At 43.9% G+C, this 24,857-nt stretch overlaps 2 protein-coding genes across 18 annotated transcripts in view; one reads left to right on the plus strand and one right to left on the minus strand.

The window, feature by feature from the left end:
• LOC147120019 (poly(rC)-binding protein 3) overlaps nt 1-24,857 on the minus strand; it is a 319,465-nt gene that overhangs the window by 230,957 nt on the left and 63,651 nt on the right. The window lies entirely within an intron of this gene.
• LOC147120021 (trace amine-associated receptor 1-like) lies at nt 13,180-15,026 on the plus strand. The gene has a single exon (XM_085985509.1). It carries the CDS (start codon nt 13,382-13,384, stop codon nt 14,477-14,479), a length of 1,098 nt encoding a protein of 365 aa, XP_085841635.1. The 5' UTR covers nt 13,180-13,381; the 3' UTR covers nt 14,480-15,026.

Raw genomic sequence — 24,857 nt, forward strand, 5'->3', positions numbered from 1 at the left:
TTGGACAACGTTCCTGAGAGGACTGGAGGTAGATAAACAATGGCAAACATTTAAAGATAGAATGACAAAATTGCAAAAATTGTTTATACCAATCTGGCATAAAAGGAAATCTAAAAAGGTGACTCAACCGTGGATAACAGGGGAAATTAGAGACAGCATAAAATCCAAAGATAGGGCGTATAAAATAGCCAAAAAAAGCGCCAGAGCGGAAGATTGGGAACAGTTTAAGATAGAGCAAAGGAGGGCAAAGGGCATGATCAAGAGGGGCAAAATAGCTTACGAAAATAAGCTGGCGGAAAATATAAAAACTAACTCCAAAAGCTTTTATAAATATATCAAAAGGAAAAGACTGGTGAAAACCAAAGTTGGTCCATTGCAGTCAGATACGGGGGAATATATAATGGGAAATAAGGAAATGGCAGATCAACTAAATGCATACTTTGGGTCAGTCTTTACGAAGGAAGACACAAAAAACCTCCCTGGGATATCGGGAAAAATAGGGACATTGGCAAAGGAGGAACTGACGCAAATCAATATCTCTAAGGATATGGTGTTAAGGAAGCTAAAGGGATTGAAGGTGGACAAATCCCCAGGGCCTGATAACATGCATCCTAGGGTACTGAAGGAGGTGGCCCTAGAGATAGCGGATGCACTAAGGATGATTTTTCAGAATTCATTAGACTCGGGAACAGTGCCGATGGATTGGAGGGTAGCTAACGTTACCCCACTATTCAAAAAGGGGGGTAGGGAAAAAGCAGGTAATTACAGACCTGTAAGCCTTACATCAGTTGTGGGCAAAATGCTGGAGTCCATCATTAAGGATGAAATAGCGGAGCACTTAGCAAATGGGGACAGGATAGGACAGAGTCAACATGGATTTACAAAGGGTAAATCGTGCTTGACTAATCTATTGGAATTTTTTGAGGGAGTAACTGGTAGAATAGATGGGGGAGAGCCAGTAGATGTGGTGTACCTGGACTTCCAAAAGGCCTTCGATAAGGTCCCACATAAAAGATTAGCATGGAAAATTGAGGCTCATGGGATAAAGGGGAAAGTTTTGGCGTGGATAGGGAACTGGCTGTCAGATAGAAAACAGAGAGTTGGAATAAACGGCTCATTTTCTGAATGGCAGGCAGTAACAAGTGGGGTACCACAGGGATCTGTCCTGGGCCCCCAGCTGTTCACAATTTACATTAATGACCTGGATCAGGGAGTCGGATGCAGCATTTCCAAATTTGCAGACGACACTAAACTAGGAGGTGGGGTGGGCTCAGAGGAAGAGACCAGGAAGCTCCAGAGCGATTTGGACAGACTGGGCGATTGGGCGGATAAATGGCAGATGCACTATAATGTGGACAAGTGCGAAGTTATCCACCTTGGGTGCAGGAACGGGAGGGCAAATTATTATTTAAATGGCAATAGATTGGGAGAGGGGGAAGTACAGAGAGACCTGGGTGTTCTTGTACACCAGTCACTGAAGGCGAGCATGCAGGTGCAACAGGCGGTCAAGAAGGCAAACGGTATGCTGGCCTTCATAGCAAAAGGGTTAGAATACAGGAACAGGGATACCTTGCTGCAGCTGTACAGGGCACTGGTGAGACCACACCTCGAGTACTGTGTACAGTTTTGGTCGCCTCATCTGAGGAAGGATGTTCTTGCCATGGAGGGGGTGCAGCGGCGATTCACCAGGCTGATACCAGGAATGGCGGGAATGACCTATGAGGAGAGACTATGTAGTTTAGGGATGTACACACTGGAGTTTAGAAGATTGAGAGGGGACCTCATAGAAGTGTATAAAATTCTGACAGGTCTAGACAGACTGGATGCAGAAGGAATGTTTCCCTTGGCGGGTGAGAACAGAACTAGAGGACATAATTTAAGGATAAGGGCTAAACCATTTAGGACAGAGATGAGGGGGAATTTCTTCACTCAGAGAGTGGTGAACCTGTGGAACTCATTGCCACAGAGGGCAGTGTACGCCAACTCATTAAATATATTTAAGAGGGAATTAGATATATTTCTACGGGCAAAAGGGGTTAAGGGTTACGGAGAGAAGGCGGGGACGGGATACTGAATTAAAGGATCAGCCATGATCTCATTAAATGGCGGAGCAGGCACGAAGGGCCGAATGGCCTACTCCTGCTCCTATCTTCTATGTATCTATGTAACATGCACTGTACGTTGTATAAATCTTCAAAATATTCTTCCTACTGCTTGCTCCCTGCCTGCTCATCCCTAATTATCTGATCATTTTGGTCTTTCATTGTAGCCATTTTAAGTTTGTAAGATTCACTTAGTTCTCTTATCTTCCGACACAACTCCTGTGTTTTGTTTCTTCTGGCATAATCTTCTGCTTCTTTGAACTGGTTGTTTATCCAGTTGTTCTTATATCTCTTGGATCTTAGTTTTATTTCTCTGGTTAACCTGTTATATCGGTCCTCATATTAGGATCTGCTTTTACGCTCGTCTTAAACTTTCTTTGTTTTCCACTCAGCTCCAGGACTCCTTCTGTTATCCATTTATGTTTGTTAGTGTTGTTTTTGAGACCTAATACTTACATAGAAGTAACACAGGCCCCATAGAGGAGGTTGGGGCTACCTGCAAGAGGGGAGGCAATGCAGCTGGTGAAAAGTGGGAGAGGGCAGGAGTAGGTGAAGAGGCGGAGCTCCTGGGCGGAGAGCGAGGAAGGTGGCCACGGTCATATGTTCCTTCCCCATCAGCACCCTCAGTGTCGTAATAGCAGTGCCCGTGCCACTTCTCCCGTCTGCCTCACTGGGGTGCTCAGCCTCCTCATCCTCTGCCTGGTCCCACTCAGTCGTTGCCTCAGTGCCCTCTGACCTTGTGTCCTTCCGTCGGTGTGGAGCTGTGGAAAGGAAGAATAAAAGGTTGCATTGGTGCTGCATGTTCATTCCTTGGATTACAGTCAGCTTTACACTCAGTGGACAACATGCAAAAAAACAATTCTACCTAAGCGGTCAATGTCGGTCTTCACACACTGCACGATCATGCACCCACTCTAATTTCCTCTTCCCACCCTGTAGCCATGAGTGGAAACAATTTCTCCACATCCAGTTTATGAAACACCTGAATAATTTCAAAAATCTCTATCATCCCTCCTCTCAGTCTCATCCTTGGACGGACTGCTGCCCAGGAGACAAAGCAAGAGGCTGTGAAACTCACCTGGCGGTGCCAACCTCGGCCTGGGCCACAGGCCCAGTGCTATGGAATCCCTGCAGCTGCAGGTCCCTGTCCTCATGATGAGTGAGCTTATTTAAGAAGGGGAATTCTGCCTCCACTCTGTGCACCAATGTGTCCTGCAGGGAGAAAACAGAGAGAAGGTTAGGTGGACTGCTTTATGTGAGGTGCAGGTGTCGAACAGGTAGGGTTTCTTTTCAGGCATTGCAATCTTTTCTTCAGCAGAAACATATGAAGCTGTCAAACTCATCAGCTGCCCGCTCTGTCTCCCACGGTAACAGACTTTTTATGACTTACTTGTTTTTGCGTTCTGCCTTAAGCAAACAGAAAGATCCCATCTTGAACGCACCTAACCGTCCTCCACTTTACAAACACTGAACTAGAAGGGCTACTTCTTTCCACTCACACCTTTTAAAAAAATTTACAGAGACAGACAACTTTTGATTATCTATTATAATAGAATTGTGAGTTCTGAATTAAAGCCCACAGAATGTTTGCCTTGCCTGTTCTAGTCTGGTCATTGTATTGTCTGCAGCACTGGTCGCCCGCTCAGTGCTTCAGGCACCTCCCTCCATGCCACCTGGCTCAACTTGTGGGGAGCCCTCACCCTTGCAGTCCCCAGCAGCTGGTCTTGCTGACGCTCCGTCTCATCCAAGAGGGCACGCAGGTCCTTGTCCCCAAAATTCTGAGATCTTTTCATAAGCTCCTCTTGCAACATCTCAGTGGGAAAGGGGGCATGCAGACACCGGCGATTATTTCTACTGAAATCAACTTTTTGAAGTTGATCTAGGCAGATTTCAGAAGTTGCAGCTCACTTACCTCCCAGTACAATGCCTCTATCTGAGTTATGGCATCTGTTCTCAGCTTTTTATTGTGCCATGTGGTTAGTCTGCAGGGTAAGCCACTGGCTGCGCCGTGAACGAGGTCCCTGATTCATCATTGACATCACTCCACCTTAGCCGTATTCCGTAAATTATGCCATAAGTATGGTGCCAGATGAACAGAGAGCATAAATGTCTGACTAACAGGGTATGCTGCCAATATATTACTAGGAAATCTTTCATGCCTTTTCTCATTGTATGTCAGCAGGATACACTGCTATGTAACATTATACCGTGTAACACAAGTTGTTATTATAATATAATAGAAGCTCCCTCATAGAGAGGTCGCAGAGGGGCAGGGACCAGAGCAGCAGTGTGGCAGGCTGCAGGAGTCCGGAATGGATGTCACTGGTCACAGAGAGGCTACTTCAAAGCAGGGCCCGGACTGAGTGGGGTGAAGAGTGGGGGGCAGGTCTAAAGAAACAAACAGCTGAAGGAGCAACGAAGGATCAAGGTAGGGTCTAAAATAATGGATGACGGACACAGAGACGCCACAGCCACAATGGGGCGAGGCTTCAATGGAACTGGGCTGGAGACCAGGGTAAAGAGAATCACAGAGAGAGAGAGAATCACAGAGAGAATCACAGAGACGCCACAGTGCAGATAGAGGCCATTTCGGCCCATCGAGCCTGCACCGACACATATCCCACCCTATCCCCGTAACCCCACGTATTTAATCCCCCTAACACTAAGGGTCAATTTATGATAGCCAATCAACCTAACCCGCACATCTTTGGACTGTGGGAGGAAACCGGAGCACCCGGAGGAAACCCACGCAAACACGGGGAGAATGTGCAAACTCCACACAGACAGTCGCCCGAGGCCGGATTCGAACCCGGGTCCCTGGCGCTGTGAGGCAACAGTGCTAACCACTATACCACCGTGCTGCTAGGGGCTGGATACCACCAAACTTAGCTAAGGGGCTGGATGGAATAGAGCCAAGCCTAAGAAATGGGTGCCAAGAGGCAATAGTGGAGCAGGGACCAGAATGACAGCAGGAAAGAGATTAGGGTCGGGTCTAAACAAATGGCTGCAAAGACCGGAAGAGGTGCCGGGGAGAGCCATTATGCAAGAGCTGGGAGCCATAAGTGAGTGGGACAACATAGGTGAGTCAGTCGGAAGCCAGCAGTTTGCCGAGTGGGCCAGCAGAGAAAGGAAATAGGCAGAGTGGTGCAAGAATTCCAAGATGTCTTTTCGGCAGAGTAAGGCCACGTGCTGGGGGCTAGGAACCAGGAGTCCACGGGTATTTTAAATGTATGGGACCAGTGGGGCAGAGCCAGGAGCATGCTAAAGTATCTGGTCAAAGGAACAGGGCAGCAAAAAGGTGGGCCAGAGAGCAGGATGGCAGAAGTGGGCCAGCTGAGAGCCAGTGTTTTATGCAGGGGACTGGCAGTGTCGAATGGAGCAGGTTGGAGATCCAGGACTTCTTTTTGGCAGAGCCACTCTAACAAAGTGGAGCAATTTTAACAGGAAGGTCAGATTTTGCTGGAGCGGGGCATCTTGTGGCTTGTTTGAGGGGGAGGAGAAGTGAAAGCGGGACGTAAAGCAAACCAAAGACTAGAGTTGGCAGGAGCGGAATGTAAAGAGACCCCTAATCTGTACCAAAACTCAGGGAGTGGAACCACAAAATTTGGCAATAAAGGGATGGCCCAAAATGTTTTTACCAGCAATGCCAGAGGGTAAAGATAGAGCCAGCAGTGGCGAGACTGGAGCAGAGAGAAGTGCATTAGCAAGAGGAGCAACAGTGGGGTGCGGGCTGTGAGGGGGGTGGGGGGAGGTCAACAGCTGAAGCAGAGATTACACTGGATATTGGCAAGCAAGCGGAGCTGCAACAAGGGCAGAAAACTATAGGCCCAGCAGCAGGAGGCTTTGGAGTGATGGATATGCAAAAGGAGCTCTGGTGTGGGCAGGAAGCTGTGAAAGTTTTTTTTTAAAGAGAGAACAGCTTTGGGGAGGCTGAAGAGTGGGGAGTAGAGTCCAAAACATTTGAGCAAGAGGAGCACCAATGGGGTGGGAAGAGGCCTCCCAGAGTGAGAAAATTAGAAGCAGAATTGATGCAGAGTAGCAGGAAAAAAAGCAGGAGAGAGGCAGAATACTTCCAGTTAATGTTACTTAACATGTAGCCAGTAGAAGCTCAATAGCTGGTAGACAGGAATGTCACCTAGTGACAGGAAGCCTGGAACTAATGTGTGACAGGCAAATATTGACATGGGGCTTTTCCAATCGTGACTCAAAGATCATGACACAGGAATTAAGGTTATGTGGACAGAAAGTGTGAATCATACGCAAGACCATCAATATATCAAAGATTAGCAAATCTCCCATGGTTTTGCTCAAGTATACGTGTGTGTCACTTTAATGCTCATTGCTGTGAAGCTATCGCTGTACCCCAGGTGCAGAACAGAGGAAAAAGGAGCAGAAACCCGTTACATCTGGTCTCTACAGCCAGTGTGCTGCCCAGGATTTCCTTGGACTTCCACTGCATATCTAACTGGGGCTACTCCAAAAGTAGGTGCAAACAAAGCAATATTTTAATGAGGTGGGAGGGGGCACTCCTGGCCTCCTTCCACATTTTACTTTACTTTTGCCCATTCAGTCTCCCAGTGCAAGGACATCTATGAAAAAGTGGTGGTACAGCCTTGCCAACCAGAGGTTCACAAGGTGCCGGGGGTAGGTTGAACACATGAAGGATAGGGAAGAATTTTTCTTGCAGACCTCCACCCACCGCCCCCCCGCGCCCCCCCCCCCCCAACAACATCCCAGATGAATTGTAGCATTTGGGATCTTCAGGTTGCCGCTCTCCAGTAGCAATTGAAGGCCTGCAGCTGTACTCACATTTCTTCACCGGTTTTTAGGCACACAGCCCAGCTAGGACGAGCCTGTGCTACGAGTTCCAATAGGCCATCCAAATGTAGGCAGCCATCTCCTATGAGATGGAGCACATCTCAGGTGCACTGTGCCTGTTGTCGTAGAGGAAAATCTATGGTAATGTATAATTCTGCTAGTGAAGTGATGTGTGTACCTTTAACTTGGCATTCTTGAAATTAATGTTCGAGTGAGGTACAGATCAGCCTGCAGATCAGAGCCATGAATTTGTTTGTGGGAAGGTAAGTTAAGAAGGTGCAGATATTCTGGCTCTGGTATAGCGAAATAGAAATGTGCCTTAATGTGTTACATCTGGGGTGTTTTCAATATGTTACAAAGTAGATCTCCTGTGACATTGCTCCTGATGAGTTGGAGGGTACACTCTCTTACTTGACTAACATTTTCATAACACAGAGATTGGGGAACATTCATATATGTGATCCTTTTGTCTCTTTTCTCTTGTATTTCTCTCCCCTTTTTTGGATTTCTGTGTGTAGACTAGTCTACTTCGCTCTCTATTTTCATTTATGTTTTGATTCTCTTTCTCTCCTCTTTCCCGCCTCTTCTGTTTCTCCCTGTCTCTGCCCTGTTACACTTCGCCCCTCCTCTGCTTTTTTTCTGTCTCTCTCCTCTTCTTTTTCTGCGGATGACAAATGCAGGTCAGGGGAAGGATCCAACCAGGGCCCCAGGCCGGCTTTTGGTCGATGGCCTATGAGTGGTGTGTTGGCGGAGGAATCAGGCCAGGGAATCAGACTAGCATAAAACCAATGAGAGAAAAATCAGGCAGGTTCCACAATGGTCGAGCGATCTGCTCTACCAGATTACCGCCGAGGCAGTAAAAGGTGAAAATTAAACACCAGTTCTTAATATTTGAAGCTACTCTTGTACGTGGTACCTTATACCACTTTGGATATTGTTGAGGGGGATGGCTTATTGGGGGCAGGCAGCAGCAGCCAACTTCCTGGCACCATGGGTGGTCCTGCTGCACAGGACGGGAGGGAAAAAAGCGGGAGAGTTATAGTGATAGGGGATTCTATTGTAAGGGGAATAGATAGGTGTTTCTGCGGCCGCAAACAAGACTCCAGGATGGTATGTTGCCTCCCTGGTGCAAGGGCCAAGGATGTCTTGGAGCGGCTGCAGGGCATTCTGGAGGGGGAGGGTGAACAGCCAGTTGTTGTGGTGCATATAGGTACCAACGATATAGGTAAAAAATGGGATGAGGTCCTACAAGCTGAATATAGGGAGTTAGGAGGTAAATTTAAAAATAGGACCTCAAAAGGTAGTAATCTCAGGATTGCTACCAGTGCCATGTGCTAGTCAGAGTAGAAATAGAAGGATATTTCAGATGAATACGTGGCTAGAGGAATGGTGCAAGGGGGAGGGATTCAAATTCCTGGGACATTGGAACCGGTTCTGGGGGAGGTGGGACCAGTACAAACTGGACGGTTTGCACCTGGGCGGGACCGGAATCGATGTCCTAGGGGGAGTGTTTGCTAGTGCTGTTGGGGAGGGTTTAAACTAAAATGGCAGGGGGTTGGGAACCTGTGCAGGGAGACAGAGGAAAGGGAAGCAAGGATAGAAACAAAAGACAGGAAGGAGAAAAGCAAAAGTGGAAGGCAGAGAAATCAAGGGTGCAAACAGTAAATAATAATTCTAAAAGGTCTAAGAGTGTTAAAAAACACACCTGAAGGCTTTGTGTCTTAATGCGAGAAGCATTCGTAATAAGGTGGATGAATTAGCGGTGCAAATTGATGTAAACGGATATGATATAATTGGGATTATGGAGACATGGCTCCAGGATGACCAAGTCTGGGAATTCAACATCCAGAAGTACTCAATATTCAGGAAGGACAGGAAAAAAGGAAACGAAGGTGCAGTAGCATTGCTGGTTAAAGAGGAGATTAACACAATAGTAAGGAAGGATATTTGCTCTTATGATGAGGAATCTGTATGGCAGAGCTGAGAAATACCAAGGAGCAGAAAATGTTAGTGGGAGTTGTATACAGACCCCCAAATAGTAATGCTGAGGTTGGGGATGGCATTAAACAGGAAATTAGAGATGCGTGCAATAAGGGTACAGCAGTTATCATGGGTGACTTTAATCTACATATAGATTGGGCTAACCAAATTAGTAACAATACTGTGGAGGAGGAATTCTTAGAGTGTATACGGGATGGTTTCCTGGACCAATATGTCGAGGAACCAACTAGAGATCAGGCCATCTTAGACTGGGTATTATGTAATGAGAAAGGATTAATTAGCAATCTTGTTGTGCGAGGCTCCTTGGGGAGGAGCGATCATAATATGATAGAATTCTTAATTAAAATGGAGAGTGAAATAGTTGACTCAGAGACCAGGGTCCTGAATTTAAATAAAGGAAACTATGATGGTATGAGGCACGAGTTGGCTAGGATAGATTGTGGAACATTACTTAAAGGGTTGACAGTGGATAGGCAATGGCAAACATTTAAAGATCGCATGGATGAACAACAGAATTTGTTCATCCCTGTTTGGCATAAAAATAAAACAAAAAAGGTGACTCAACTGTGGCTAACAAGGGAAATTATGGATAGCATAAGATCCAAGGAGAGGACATATAATTTGGCCAAAAAAAGCAGCGAACCTGAGGATTGGGAGCAGTTTAGGATTCAGCAAAGGAGGACAAAGGGATTAATTAAGAGTGGGAAAATAGATTATGAGAGTAAGCTTGCAGGGAACATAAAAACTGACTGTAAAAGCTTCTATAGATATGTGAAGAGAAAAAGATTGGTGAAGTCAAGCATAGGTCCCTTGCAGTCAGAATCAGGGGAATTTATAATGGGGAACAAAGAAATGGTGGAACAATTAAATACATACTTTGGTTCTGTCTTCACAAAGGAGGACACAAATAACCTCCCAGAGATGTTGGGGAACATAGGGTCTAATGACAGGGAGGAATTGAATGAAATCAGTATTTGTAGGGAAATGGTGTTTGGGAAATTGATGGGATTGAAGGCCGTTAAATCCTCAGGGCCTGATAATCTACATCCTAGGGTACTTAAGGAAGTGGCCCTAGAAATAGTAGATGCATTGCTGGTCATCTTCCAAAATTCTATGGACTCTGGAACAGTTCCCATGGATTGGAGGACAGCTAGTGTAACCCCACTATTTAAAAAAGCTGGTAGAGAGAAGGTGCTGTCTTGGATAGAGAACTGGTTGGCAGACAGGAAGCAAAGAGTTGGAATAAACGGGTCTTTTTCTGAGTGGCAGGCAGTGACTAGTGGGGTACCGCAGGGATCGGTGCTAGGACCCCAGCTATTCACAATATATATAAATGATCTAGGTGAGGGAACTAGATGTAATATCTCCAAATTTGCAGACGACACAAAGCTGGGTGGGCGTGTGTGCTGTGAGGAGGATGCAGAGAAACTCCAGTATGATTTGGACAGGTTGGGTGATTGGGCAGATGCATAAAAAATGCAGTATAATGTGGATAAATGTGAGGTTATCCACTTCGGTGGCAAAAACAGGAGGACAGGTTATTATCTGAACAGCAATAGATTGGGAAAAGGCGAAGTGCAATGGGACCTGGGTGTCCTTGTGCACCAGTCACTGAAGGAAAGCATGCAAGTGCAGCAGGTGGTTAAGAAGGCAAATGGTATGTTGGCTTTCATAGCAAGAGGATTCGAGTACAGGAGCAAGGATGTCTTGCTGCAGTTGTACAGGGCCTTGGTGAGACCACACCTTGAGTATTGTGTGCAGTTTTGGTCACCTTATCTGAGGAAGGATGTTCTTGCCATGGAGAGAGTGCAGTGAAGATTCACCAGATTGATACCTGGGATGGCAGGAATGACGTATGGGGAGAGATTGAGTTGATTAGGCTTTTATTTGCTAGAGTTTAGAAGAATGAGAGGGGATCTCATTGAAACTTATAAAATTCTAACAGGACTAGACAGACTAGATGCAGGAAGGATGTTCCTGATGGCAATGGAGTCCAGAACCAGGAGTCACAGTCTAAGGTTAAGGGGTAAGCCATTTAGGACTGAAATTAGGAGGAATTTCTTCACCCAGAGAGTGGTGAACCTGTGGAATTCTCTACCACACAAGGCAGTTGAGGCCAATTCATTAAATATATTCAAGAAGGAGTTCGATATATTTCTTAAGGCTAAAGGGATCAAGGGATATGGGGAGAAAGCAGGGACAGGGTACTGAATTTGGATGATCAGCCATGATCTCATTAAAGGGCGGAACAAGCTCGCGGGGCTGAATGGCCTACTCCTGCTCCTATCTTCTATGTTATGTCTATGTCTATGTTATCAAACACATTCAGTAAATTCACAATGATTTGCTTGTTTCAGATAAAAGTTAGCTCATGATGTCATGATATCAGCAAAGAAAGAACAATGAACTTGCATTTATGTAGCGCTTTTCATGACCTCAGAACATCCTAAAGTGCTTCACAGCCAATTAATTAATTTTGAAGTATAGTTACAGTCATTTTGTAAGTAAATGGAATGTCATTACTTTTGACAATGCCCATCAGGTCATTGATGGATGAGCTGGTAGTGCTAGAGTGATGGAGTTCAATGGGGGGGAATAGCCTTTTCCACTGCATCTCCTTTACACACTCAGAGATTGCCTCATAAAATACAATTAAATTAGTTGAGTTTGACCTGCTCTTCAGAACCACCTTGACTGGCCATGATTAACCTAGGTTTTTCCTAAGTGTACATTAATTTTACCCACAGCATAGGTACGACTAACAGACCCAAAACTTCCTTTCCACTTTCTTGAACAAGCATGTATCATTTGCCATCCTCTAGCTCCATAATTTCCTTTTTCAAGGATTTTGGGAAAATTATGATTTATGTTCCCATTATTTCCTCCCCAACATCCTTTAGTATTCTGGGATCCATATCAACTGGTGCTGAATTTTCTATTTTTGATTCCATTAACTTTTTAATGGTTTCTTTTTAAATAAAGAAAGGAACTTTACTTTCTTTCTCCTTTCTTTTCTTTTTAAATAGTGGATTTTCCATATCTTCTTCAGGTACTCATCCAGTCCCACTTTGAACTTCCTCTATAAAATAAGGCAGAATGCTTAGAGTATCTCCAGCATTGGCTCAATCTCAAGATGTCTCCTGCCCCGTCTCTAAATTGCCCCACCGCTTTAATTATCCTGTTGCTTTTCATGTGCTTATACCCCTGTCATGTTGATTTCCAGACTTCTATCAAATCTTAGTATTGCTTAGTCTATTTTTGCTCCTACACATTTGATACTTTTCTTAGTTTTCTTCTATATTATTCAACCTACACTTATCATATATAACCTCATTTTTGATCTGACCTCTGTTTATCCATGGAGCCCAAGCCATTGCACTGCCCCTTTACTCCTATTCAGAATATACCTGTATCTTACTGATCTCCTATTTAAATAACTTCCACTGCTGATCCACTGTTTAATCTGCAATTTTGTCCAGCATCCTGGATCTCTGTAAAACTAACCTGAAATGAAAGGAAGCAAGGAGGAAAGACAGCTGGGAGAGAATGTGTGACCAAAGGAGCCAACCAACTTTAGATTCACAAATTAAATTCTAGCATTGGCACTTTAGATCATACTGCCCCTTTAAAAGGGGGCATATTTGTTTGTTTGTTTTTGGTTGGTGACACTGGGGCAACCCAATGTCTTCTTATTGGTTAGTTTAGAAAAGCTATAAACTGCTGTTGTCAAACCCGTACATCTGCTCTCAATTGGTTGAACACACTTTCCCTTTTAAATCTTATCAAATTGAATGCATTGTGGATGATTTTCAAATTATAGATTGCTTTAGACTCGCACTCTCAAAGCATATTCAATAATACGCGTCTAAATACACATCACTGAGTTTACATTTTTATAAATATTAACTTTGGCTTCTTTACTGGACGCAACCAGCTGCCATTTCAAACTCCCATTTAAGTGTTTTCGCATCTCAATTGATTTGCATTCTGTTCGAGTACGAATTGTGCAGGTGACTTGTATGGCCAGTATTGATTAGTTGGTGGTCATTGCTAATTCCAGATGTCCCGTTTATCTAACAAGGATAACATCAGCAGTCGTTTATTCTCTCGAATACCAGTTGCATAAGATGCAGGCTGTGAGAGATAAATAATTGTCACAAAGGTTAATGATTTACAACCCAACTGATCATCTATCGGGCATGCTAAACAGATGGTGATAGAAGTGGAGCGAACACCTCAGCAGTCCTTGGTGTGTTTCGGGTAAGGCTAACCTTTTAACAACCAGTTTGCCTGTTTGTGGTATATCTCTGGATGCTGTGTTGAGTGAATTTAAGAAAGAAGAGCTCAAAAACCAGAATGAGGAAGAACTAATTACTGGATGTATTTTAAATAACAGCGTGGACGGGGAGGTGGTGGCCAAATGTGCAGAATAATCATTAGATCTTCCTGTTGAATGTACCATGTTCTCGGCGATTATCAGCACATCATCACAGGAGGTGAACATTGCCCATCTTGTTTATAACTGTACCCACTGTAACTCTTCAGGCAAAAACCCACATGCAACATGGCAAGTTATAGAACAGGTTGCAATCTTTAGTATTCTCACCATGATCATAGTCGGGACCCTCCTTGGCAACTTCTTGGTAATTGCTTCAGTCGCTTACTTCACCAAACTGCAGACTCCAACTAATGCCTTTATACTATCACTGGCCGCCGCAGATTTCCTTGTTAGTATTATTGTGATGCCCTTCAGCATGGTTAAGCTGGTGTTTGGATGGTACTTTGGGAAGACTTTCTGTAAAATTCACACAATCATGGATGTGATGCTCTGCACATCATCCATCATGAACCTCAGCTGTATTGCCTTCGATCGATTTTATGCCGTGTGCTACCCTCTGAAGTATCGATTCAGGATGTCTCAGAAAAGAGTGACCGTCCTTCTTCTGATCTGTTGGATCCTGCCCGCTTTGGTGTCCCTTGTGCCCTTGCTGCTAGACCTCCATTTGAAGGGATTGGAAGCCATTCTCTCACAGCTCGATCCACATGATTGTGTGTTTATCGTCAATATTTATTATGCTCTCTCTGCCTCGGTGATCTGCTTCTATCTTCCCATGTTGGTGATGCTGGTTGCATATGGAAAAATTTTCCAAGTGGCCAGGATTCAAGCCAGACAGATATATACCATTGACAATGGACTCCACGGAAGAAGCACCGAAAGGGCCCGTCAAAGTTCTTCCATGAAGAAAGAAAGGAAAGCCGCTAAAACTCTTAGCATCATCATTGGGTGTTTCCTCCTCTGCTGGCTGCCCTTCTTCACTACAAATATAATTGACCCTTTACTTGGATACCAGGCGCACCATATTCTTCTTGAAGCGTTTTTGTGGCTGGGTTATGTTAATTCAACTCTTAACCCTTTGCTATACGCTTTTTTCAATAAATCTTTCCGGCGAGCTTTCGGTATGATAATTGGCTGTAAGGTCTTTACCAAAGATTGCCAAAATACCAATTTGTCAGACATCACCAGACGGAATACACAACTTGCTACACTTTCACGTTAAATCGCATGGACTCTCCATCACTACAACAGGAAAAACGAGTTGGAAAGCGACATGACTGTGTTGCTTCCAACTGTTTATTGGAAGGGGAGAAACTGAAAGTTTTGTCATGCAAATATCTCAAATGTGCATATAGCTGTTTAATATATTTGTAATAAAGAGTTTATTGACTTAGACAGTTTAACTTTTGTGAAGAGTAAGCTTGGGGAACTGGGCTGTGCCTGCTTTCCAGTGAGAGCTGAATAACGTTATGGGAAATAATTAGGAAAATTGTTTATGGCCTTTCAGTGTTGTGGTAAGTGTGTTTCTTTTTATGTAAAAAAAAAAAGAAAGCAGCCAAAACCTAAATTCTATAAGTTTTGTTTCATTCTGTAAATGTGGGTCCGTTGGAAGTGAAGGGAGCCATGGCTGTAATTGTAAATTCCTTGCTGCTGTTTTGTTACATAACTTAGATTTGTTTGTGAAATGTTTGATCTTTTTCCATGCCTGCTTAATACTTTACTGCTTTTTAAAAAAAAAAATACAGAATAAATAATGTTTTTGTCTCGTCTGCAAATTGATTTTTTAAAATCAATTCCAAGCATAGCTTTTAAGGTGCAGTTACATACCTCAACGGTGAAGTGGCAGCATGACGAGGAGTCTGGTCCTAATCTGACTCCAGAATGCAGTGATGTGAAATCCCTTAAGGGAGGTTATATCCTACTGTTTGGGTTTGAAATTGTGTCAGGTATAGCTCTTTAGTGTGGTGCCAAGCTAGGCTTTCAGGAAAAAAATTTGCTCTGCCTGTCTGCTTAAAACCGACCACTTTGATCAAGGCTTTGGTCACTTGTCCTAATGTCTCCTTTAGCTTCGTGTCAATTTTTGTCTGCTCATGTGAAGCCGCTTGGGATGTTTCACTGTTAAAGGCCCTTTATAAATACAACTTGTTGGGCTGCTGGTCCCATATTGTATAGTCTTATTTTCAATGTTTGGAGAAAGTAACCGTTCCAATCCGTGCTATGATCCATCAATATTTACAGCAGAAGTAGACCATTTGGCTCCCCTTTGCTGGAGCAATCCAACACTAAATTAATCCCTAATACAAAAGCAAAATACAGTGGATGCTGGAAATCTGAAGTAAAAACAGAAAATGCTGGAAATACTCAGCAGGTCAGGCAGCATCTGTGGCGAGAGAAACCGAGTTAACAGAACTGGGTTCTGACGAAGGGTCATCGACCTGAAACGTTAACTCTGGTTTTTTTTCTCCAGATACTGCCTGGCCCACTGAGTACTTCCAGCATTTTCTGTTTTTCTTACTAAATTAATCCCAGCAGGTTAGGAAGCATCTGTGGAGCATTTTTATTATTAAATTAATCCCAGCAGGTCAGGAAGCATCTGTGGAGTGAGAAACAGAGTTAATGTTTCAAGTCAATGACCTTTTGTTGAATGCTTCCAGCATTTTCTGTTTTAATTTCAGATTTCCAGCAGCCACAGTTTTTTTTTGTTGCTTTTTTCTAAATTAATTCCACTGCACTGGCTCGCTCCATAGCCTTGTATCTTCCTCTGCTTCAAATATTTATCCAATTTTCTGTTTTTTTAAAGATGAAGTTGCTCCACTTAACCATTCCCTAAAAGCAAAGCATTCCATCCCCCCCCCCCCCCCAACCCTTTCCATTAAGAAATTTTTCCTAATTAGTTTAGTTTGGTTCTTTTTGTGACAAGCTTCAATTGATCACCTGTTCTCATAGACAACTGGAGGAATTGGTCTTTACCTGGTCACTCTATCAAAAACTTTACATAACTTTAAATATCTCATTTAATCTCTTTTGTCTTATCTGCTTCAGTGGAAATAGTCTTAGTATCTCCAATCTCTCCTCACAGGCATTCTGGTGAATCTACACTCTTGCTTTAATGCCCTTTCTATAATGGTTGCCCAAGTTTTCACATAGTACTCTAACTGTGGTCTAACCAAAGTTTTTTGTTCAAATTTATCGTTGCTTCTTTTACTTCTATACTCTGTACCCCTATTTATAAAGCTCAAAATTCTGGATTTTTTTTTTCCTGGCATTCTCTACCTGCACTGGCACTTTCAGGGAATTATTTATTTGAACTCTCGAGTTCCTCTATTTGTCCATGCCATCAATGTCTTTCCATTGACTGACTGGCTGTATGTATATTTCCATTCTTCATGTCTCACACTTGGCCACATTAAATTACATCTTTCATCTATATGCCCATTCTGCTATTCTGGAAATATTTTAACGGCCCTCTTTGCTGTTTGAAAAATCCGTTACTTTTGTGGTGTCGGCAAATGTTGAGATTGTGCTCTCTCTGTCCAAATTATTTATATACGCCAGGAATAAAAGTGAACTTGGCACTGACCCCTGGGGTACACCACTTCCAACCCTGCTTGAGTACAAGCAACACCCATTTATCCTAATTCTTTGTTTCCTGCCCATCAACCAACTTTCTGCTGCTGCATTTCCTCTCTCTCTCTCTCTCTCTCTCTCTCTCCAACACCTGAATTTTTCTAACCAGCTTTTTGTGGGACACCTTCTGAAAATTCATATATACATCTACTGCCATCCCTTTTATCTATCCAATCAGCCACCTCTTCAAAAAACTCTAATGAATTTACCAAACATGACTTGCCTTTAACAATTGTGAGCTGCCTCTCCTTGATATAGGAGTAGGCCATTTGGCCCTTCAAGCCTGCTCTGCCATTCAATATGATCATAGCTGATCCTCCATCTCAATACCATATTCCCGCTCTCTCCCCATACCCCTTGATGCCTTTTGTGTCCAGAAATCTATCTACTTAAATATATTCAGTGACTTGACCTCCACATCCTTCTGTGGTAGAGAATTCCACAGGTTCACCACCCTCTTAAGATGGTTATGGTCACGGAAGGAGCGTTAATTGCGGCCAGAAATCCTTCCACCACTTCATACAGTTCCCCAAAGGGAACAGTATGAAGACACGTACGACGACGACCACCCTCCTGAGTGAAGTAATATCTCATCTCCATCTTAAATGTCCTACCCCCTTATCCTGAGACTGTGACCCCTCCTGCTAGACACCCCAGCTTGGGGAAACCTCTTTCCTGCATCCAGTCTGCATGCCCTGTCAGAATTTTATACATTTCAATGAGATCCCCTCTCATTCTTCTAAACTCTAGTGAATACAGGCCTAGTCGACCCAATCTCTCCTCATACGACAGTCCTGCCATCCCAGGAATCAGTCTGGTGAACCTTTGCTGCACTCCCTCTGTGGCAAGTATATCCTTTCTTGGGTAAGGAGACCAAAACTGCACACACTACTCCAGGTGTGGCCTCACCAAGGCCCTGTAAAACTGTAGTAAGACATCCTTGCTCCTGTACTCAAATCTTCTTGCAATGAAGTGTTATGTTCATTAATAACTAGACATTCTTATTATGAACACAGCTAGCTTTTGCTAGTTACTTTTATTGAGCACATGTGGACTAGGTACAGCATCTTGTAGAGGCTTCCATCTTGACTGCTGCCTTCTGGGTAGCCTAGCCTCATGGGTAATGTAGTCTCTCTATCCTATCTATCTAGTGTAGTTTTATACATATAGCTCTACTGCTCCACCTAGTGTCCACCACAGAATGATGTTATTGATCACTACATGAAGGTCAACATACCATTTGCCTTCCTAACTGTTTGCTGCACCTGCATGTTTGCTTTCAGTGACTGGTGTACAAGAACACCCAGGTCCCTCTGTGTATATCAACATTTCCCAATCTACCACCATTTAAAATAATACTTTGCCTTTCTGTTTTTCCGACCGAAGTGGATAACTTCACATTTATCCACATTATACTGCATCTGCCATGTATTTGCCCACTCACTCAACTTGTCTAAATCACCTTGAAGCCTCTTTGCATCCTCCTCACAACTCGCAATCACACCGAGTTGTGTCGTCAGCAAACTTGGAAATATTACATTTGGTTCCCTCATCCAAATCATTGAGATATATAAATGTATGTTGAATAGCTGGAGCCCAAGCACTGATTCCTGTGGTATCCCACTAGTCACCACCTGCCACCCTGAAAAAGACCCATTTATTCTTACACTCTGTTTCCTGTTTGTTAACCAATTTTCAATCCATGCCAATACATTGCCTCCAATCCCATGTGCTTTAATTTTGCACACTAACCTCATGTTATTTGTGTCCTCTTCCATGAAGACAGAACCAAAGTATTTATTTAAATACTCATTAATTTTACCTAAAATTTGCTGTCTACAAGTGGACCTCTACATTTGAAAATATGTACATGTAAAGCTATCTATCTTGGTAGGCAGAATTAAATTTGTATCCATCAACTATAATGAGTGCAACCATGAACATTATGATGAGAGCACTACATGCATGGTTCACTCACGTGACCTTTTTAACTTTACATTAAACTCATTATTGCTCAGGTAATGGAGCTGTGTGTAGGTTCTTTCCACAGGGTTGTGTTTGCAAGTGCAGTAAATAGCTGGCTTTGATGAGCAAACCGTGAGAAGAAACTTGCTGCTAAACGGTATTTTATTTTGCTGTTAAAAAACCGCCAGAGCAGTCAGCCACCTGCAGGAGGGATTGGCTGCTCCAGTGGGGAGAGCTATCATCTGAATGGGAGAGATAGTGTTGTTGGTAAGTTGGTTTTACTGTAGGTTTCTGAATTAATGTGCAAGTGTCATGAGAGCAAGAGCAATAACTTCAACTTTTTGTAAAAGCCAAATTTGTGAGTACAACTATCTCCTGATTCTAGGAACAAATGTTGTCGGAACATGTCTGGGAGGTTGTTGTGCCTATGGTCTTGCTGTCTGCATTTTGCTTTCTCCAGTTACTTGTGGCAGATTGATGGTAAGTACAGTCACAGCTGAATGATATTGAACTGTTCAAGTTTCCATTTGGCCTCTTTTGGGCAAAATGTTATGTAGAAGGAGGCAGGGCTATTGGTTGATGGTGGTCTGATGCAAGTGAAGTGGTTGTGCAACACTATAACTGTCATCACCCCCTCAATCTCATTTGGGCAGCTAAAACATAGCGTTGGGGAAATACAAGGGAAAGAACTGGGGTGACCAGTGGGAACTGTAAGACATTAATTGCCTAAGTGGCCACAAAAACAAGATCCTGATTTTAGTTTTACATTCTGCTTTTTAGTTTGATTGGACCTCGGGTTAGACTGTTTTTATTAGTGGTGCCCTCCTCTGATAGAACACTTGTGGTATTCATTTTTCTTCAGTGGGAGGGGTGGGTGGGTGGAGCAAAGAGACTGGGAGGAAGGAGGGGTATGGTGATTGGATGGAAGGGTGATGCCAGAAGGAGAAATGACAACAAGTTGGGAAGGACCAATCCAAGCTACAGAGGCCTGGGCAATTACCAAACTGAGTACTAATCCGTGGTCAATAAGTCCTTGCTTCTCAAACTGTGTGCGACATAAGTAATAAAGAATAATGGCATAAAGCAGAGATATTAAAAGGACACCAATAAATCATAATGCAGTGAGCATATTAAAATTTAGTTGTTCGGTGTCTCTTTTGTATTGACCAGTATTGATTTTTTTTTCCACATTTATTGCCATATGTTAGCATTTGTCAACAGAGACAAAGTTGGCTGAGGCTATAAACTGAGTTGTTTAACTAATCTCCTTAAGTCCTGTTTGGAAATCCCAGCTGTTAATTTTTGTTTTGTACTGTTGTAAAGCTTCTTTGCAAAAAATGTTGTTTGGTACCATGATGTGATGTTCTATATAGGCTAATTACATTTTATAGTGATGAGCCACGCATCAGAATCATTCACTTTCTATCTTTGGTTTCGGTACTATAAATAGCTGTTAAGTGATTATGATTAATGACAACATTGAGAATTTTTTTTCCTATTTCTTTCTCCCTTCACTTCCTTGTCATGTAGAGCATAATTCCTAGCTGAATTGCAGTTGTACAGGCACCAGTTGTCCTCCATTGCCTTTTCTAAATTGCCATTTGTTTACTTGAGACTTGACAAGTGAGTGTTAGCAGGCTGTGTTGTTTAATTGAGGAAGGCATCACAGCAGAACTTGATCCTGCCCTCACCGAATGCTTACACATGCATACTTCCAGCAGGGATTGCTGGATAGCAACCAGAAGAGTGAATCCTGGAATTGCTCCCTCAATGCAGGGGCACTGAGGCCAATTGAATCACTAACGCAGACCTGGCATAGAATTAGGAGCTGGTCTGTATGGCTTGCCAATTTGCTGAACCACTGTAGCAACAGATTAGTTTGCCCCCAGAAGTCCAAAATATTATCAAGAGATTTAGTACATTTTTTTTTTGCATTCATTTGTGTCGGAGGATGCTGGGCTGTGGATAGCAACCCTTTATTCATAATTTCACGAGTAGATTTTCATTCAGAGCAGAGAGTTCTCTGGCCGGGGGGGGGGGAGGAGGAGAAGGAAAGCGGAGAGGGAGGAAAGAAAACTCCACGTTCAGACTCTTTCTTTCTCCTCCTCCTCCTCCTTCCCCTCCCCCCCCCCCCCCCCCCCCCCTCCTGAATAGTTCTGAAGCATCAAACCTGATGAGATACTGGGAAATCCACAGCTGTCTCCCCTTTGATAATATTTAAGATTACAGAGCCATTGAATACAGTTTGCGTTTCATACACGGGATGCTGTATGTCACGGCTAAGGCAATATTTATTTTGTGAGAACCTAAGTTAATAAAACTAAAACAGGCCTTTGAACTCAAACAAGGAAACATTTAAAATATGATCATGAAATTAACAAACACTTCATACTGGAATCTGAGTGATTAGTTTGCTGAGTGGGTTTGAACCATTTTGTTGAATGATTGATTGATTGATTACTCATTTATTGCCCAAGAACAAGAGTGGTAAGGGAATGAAGTGCATTGATGTGCCATGCTACAGCCAGGTGTGATGTGGACGTGAAGCCGTCATTTCCTACACTTTTTCCCATGGGAAGGGTAGGAAAATTTGGTCATACCAACCTGAGCAGCTGTGGCGGTATAAAGCAGCATTAGCAGTGTCCCATTGAGCAGGTCAGCACTTCTGTGGCTTGGGAATGGTACACAATACAGTCAAGAGGGAACACTTAAAGTAAACCAGATCGGGTAATAAATTTAGCTAATTCGTTTCTTTTAAATCTTGAAGATGTAGATACAAGATTAAATGTAACAAAGGACAGGAGAAAATTATTTTATATAAAGAGTTGTACAGCTGTGGAGTTCACTTTCAGAGTTAATAGTTGAAGTAGAAATGAACAACATTCAAGATTAGATTGGATAGGTGGATAGAAAAGAAAGGGTTATGGGAACAGTGTTCACTGACTATCGTCTCACACTGAACCAGATTGTCCACAACCTCAATGTCCTATTTGGGTGAGAAGCCCCTTTCGGGACCAATCACCAAGATCTAGGGTTCCCAACCCTCCGGAATGACTGAGTTTCCCAGAATCGGGGGTTCCTCATCAGCAATTTTAAATTTCAGCTTTTTAAATAAAAATTTACAGCTAAAAAACATTAAGAATGAACGTGAATTAAAAAAAACAAAAAACCATAACGCTCTCTTGGTTGTCTGCAGAAAAGATGGAGCTTATGCCAACACAACAACAACTCATTTGCATAGTGCCTTTTTATATAGGAAGATGTGCCAAAGCACCGCACAGAGCGTAATCACACACATTGACAGAATCAAAGGTGATAATGGCCAGGATTTTGCAGTCGGCAGCGAAGGAACGGCGCTCACGGTTGGCCTCGCAAAAAAGGTGCCCACAAATGTTATGGGGGCTCTAGAGCACAGACTTCCTCTATTCTGACATCCGTTTGAATTTGGCGCCTTCTACAGGGGATCTGTGGCATCCAGCAACAGGGCAGGCAGGCTGATCAGCCAATCAGATTGAAGAATTCTCTCAGCTGGCAAAGGAGGAAGTAAAAAGCGTGAAATATAAATCATATTTAAATCATTGTACAGAAAATGAAAAAGGTTGGGATGTACACATGGAATTAAGGGAGAAACTTAAATATCAGAACACAAACTTGGGGGGGAAAAAAATCTTCTTTAAATCTGCAATTTTTAAATGTTCTTCTGAGGGAATGAGACTCCACATGTGTAAAATTAGGTATTCCGGGCCAGAAAGGCAGTTCAGCATTAATTATCACCTAGTACGCCGATTTTATTAAAAAAAACTCAGTTACTCCTGACTAAACAAGGCTTAAGTTTTCATTGGTCCTTAGTGAGAATAGTGGTTAATTAGATTACGTTCATGCCAAATCAGTGATTTCTATGTTGTTTCCATCTGTGAAGATTGCAACAATGCACCCTGTGGAGGAGCAGGGCATCTCTGACAGCAACTTCCGGATTTCCACATCTAACCATGTGCAGACGCCAGAAGTTGCTGTCCATTCTACCCAGTAATAAATGCAAGCACTGGCCACCCCGCCGTTATTACTACCATCAATTCTGGGCCACTGGGATGGGTGACCAAAAGCGAGGTCAAAGAGAGGTTTTAAGGTAGGGACACTACAGCTATAATGAAAACCACTATGCTTGTAACTATCGTCAAGCCCAAATGATTGAGGTTTATTTGACCTTTAGGATATCTTTGAGTAGGACACTGGCTAAGATGTGACTAATAACAGGAGCAGTACCTGGTAACTTTCCCGGTTTGGTTTGAACACTATCAGGGTTTTCAACTTTCTTCAGAGACCATGCTGGAGAGTTCACAACAGAATCATGAGCACAAGCAACATCCGTGGAGGTGGTTGGTTCTTTACATAGCTTTAGATGTTTCATCTATTCCTTTGAGGAGCTGTACCAGCCACTTCCTTCGGCGGTGGGTTACATATAGCATTATCATTTGGTACATCAAAATCTAAGTCGATGCACATCTCCTTTAACAATATTCAAGGTGACGATGCCACCTTCCATACCAGTACTTCCGACATGTCTTTTTTCCTCAACCGAGGATTCCCCTCTACTGTGGTTGACATGGCCCTTGACCGTGTCCGTTCTATCTCCCCGCACTTCTGCCCTCCCTCCCGGAACCACAACAGTTCCCCTTATCCTCACCTTTCACCCCTCCACATTCAACAGATCATTTTCCTCCACCTCCAGCGTGATCCCACCACCAAACACATCTTCTTCTCACCTCCTCCCCTTTCAGCATTCTGAAGGGACCGCTCCCTCTGCGACACCCTGGTCCACTCCTATCACCCCCTTCGCCCGGCACCTTCCCGTGCAAGCGCAGGAGATGCAACACATGCCCCTATATCTTCCCACTGTCCAGGGCCCCAAACACCCCTTCCAGGTGAAACAGCGATTTACTTGTTCTTCCTGCAATTTAGTACACTGTATTCGCTGCTCACTATTCGGTTTCCTCTACATTGGGGAGACCAAATGCAGATTGGGTGACCGTGTCGCAAAACACCTCTGTTCAGTCCGTAAGGGTGACCCCGAGCTTCCGGTCGCCGGTCGCCTGTCACTTTAATTCTTCGCACCACTCCCAAAAAGACCTCACCGCCCTCAGCCTCTTGCATTATTCCACTGAAGCTCGAGGAACAGCACCTCCTCTTTCAATTAGGCACTTTACAGCCTTCTGGACTCAACATTTTCAGATCATAACCTCGGCCCCTATCATAGATATATTTTTCATCCACACTTTTTGTCTGTCTTTTTTCTTCTCTCCCAATTTGCAGCTGTCTTTCATTCTGCCAGCGCAATTCACACTTCATCTAGAGCCATCCTTTTTGTTTCTTAACCTGTCTCATTACCATCTCCTCTTTTGATGTGCCACCTAATTGCAACTCAATAAAACGTCAAACAAGGCCCATCGACCTAAATCAAAATCACATCGGCCAGGGGAGATGATGCACTCCAGTCCCCGTGGTGCCCACCTGTCTCGGCAGGCCTCGAGCGTGCCAGTGGACACCGCGTGCTCCATCACCTGGGCGCGAACGTGGCCGCGAAAGGGAGGCGGGCAATCGGGCTGGACGGCCCCCTCGGGTGCTTGTTACCTGGACCTGTTGATGGCCACTTTGGCCAGGCCCAGCAGCAGTCCCACGAGGAGGTCCTCTGACCTGCCCACACCCCTCTGCAGCAGGTGACTGTAGATCAGGAGCGTGGGACTGAAGTGCAGCCAAATTTGAGGAGCAGCCCTAGTGAAACAGGGGCTGCAACCTCTCGCACTCCATGTAAACATGGAATACGGACTCAAGGCCGCAGAAAAGGCAGGCGGCCTGGGAGACCGTAAACCTACTTTAAAACTTATTGCACGGGACTGCTTCATACAACACCCTCCAGGCCAAGTCCCCAATAGAGAAGGGGAGGACTCCCCCGTAGAGAGCCCTCCATTGGGGACCTCCGCCGGACGGCAGGATGGCACGTCCAGGCGTGG

Source organism: Somniosus microcephalus, chromosome 4 (genome assembly GCF_052327205.1).
Source record: "Somniosus microcephalus isolate GS21.2 chromosome 4, FLI_Smic_1.0, whole genome shotgun sequence".
Taxonomy (NCBI): domain Eukaryota; kingdom Metazoa; phylum Chordata; class Chondrichthyes; order Squaliformes; family Somniosidae; genus Somniosus; species Somniosus microcephalus.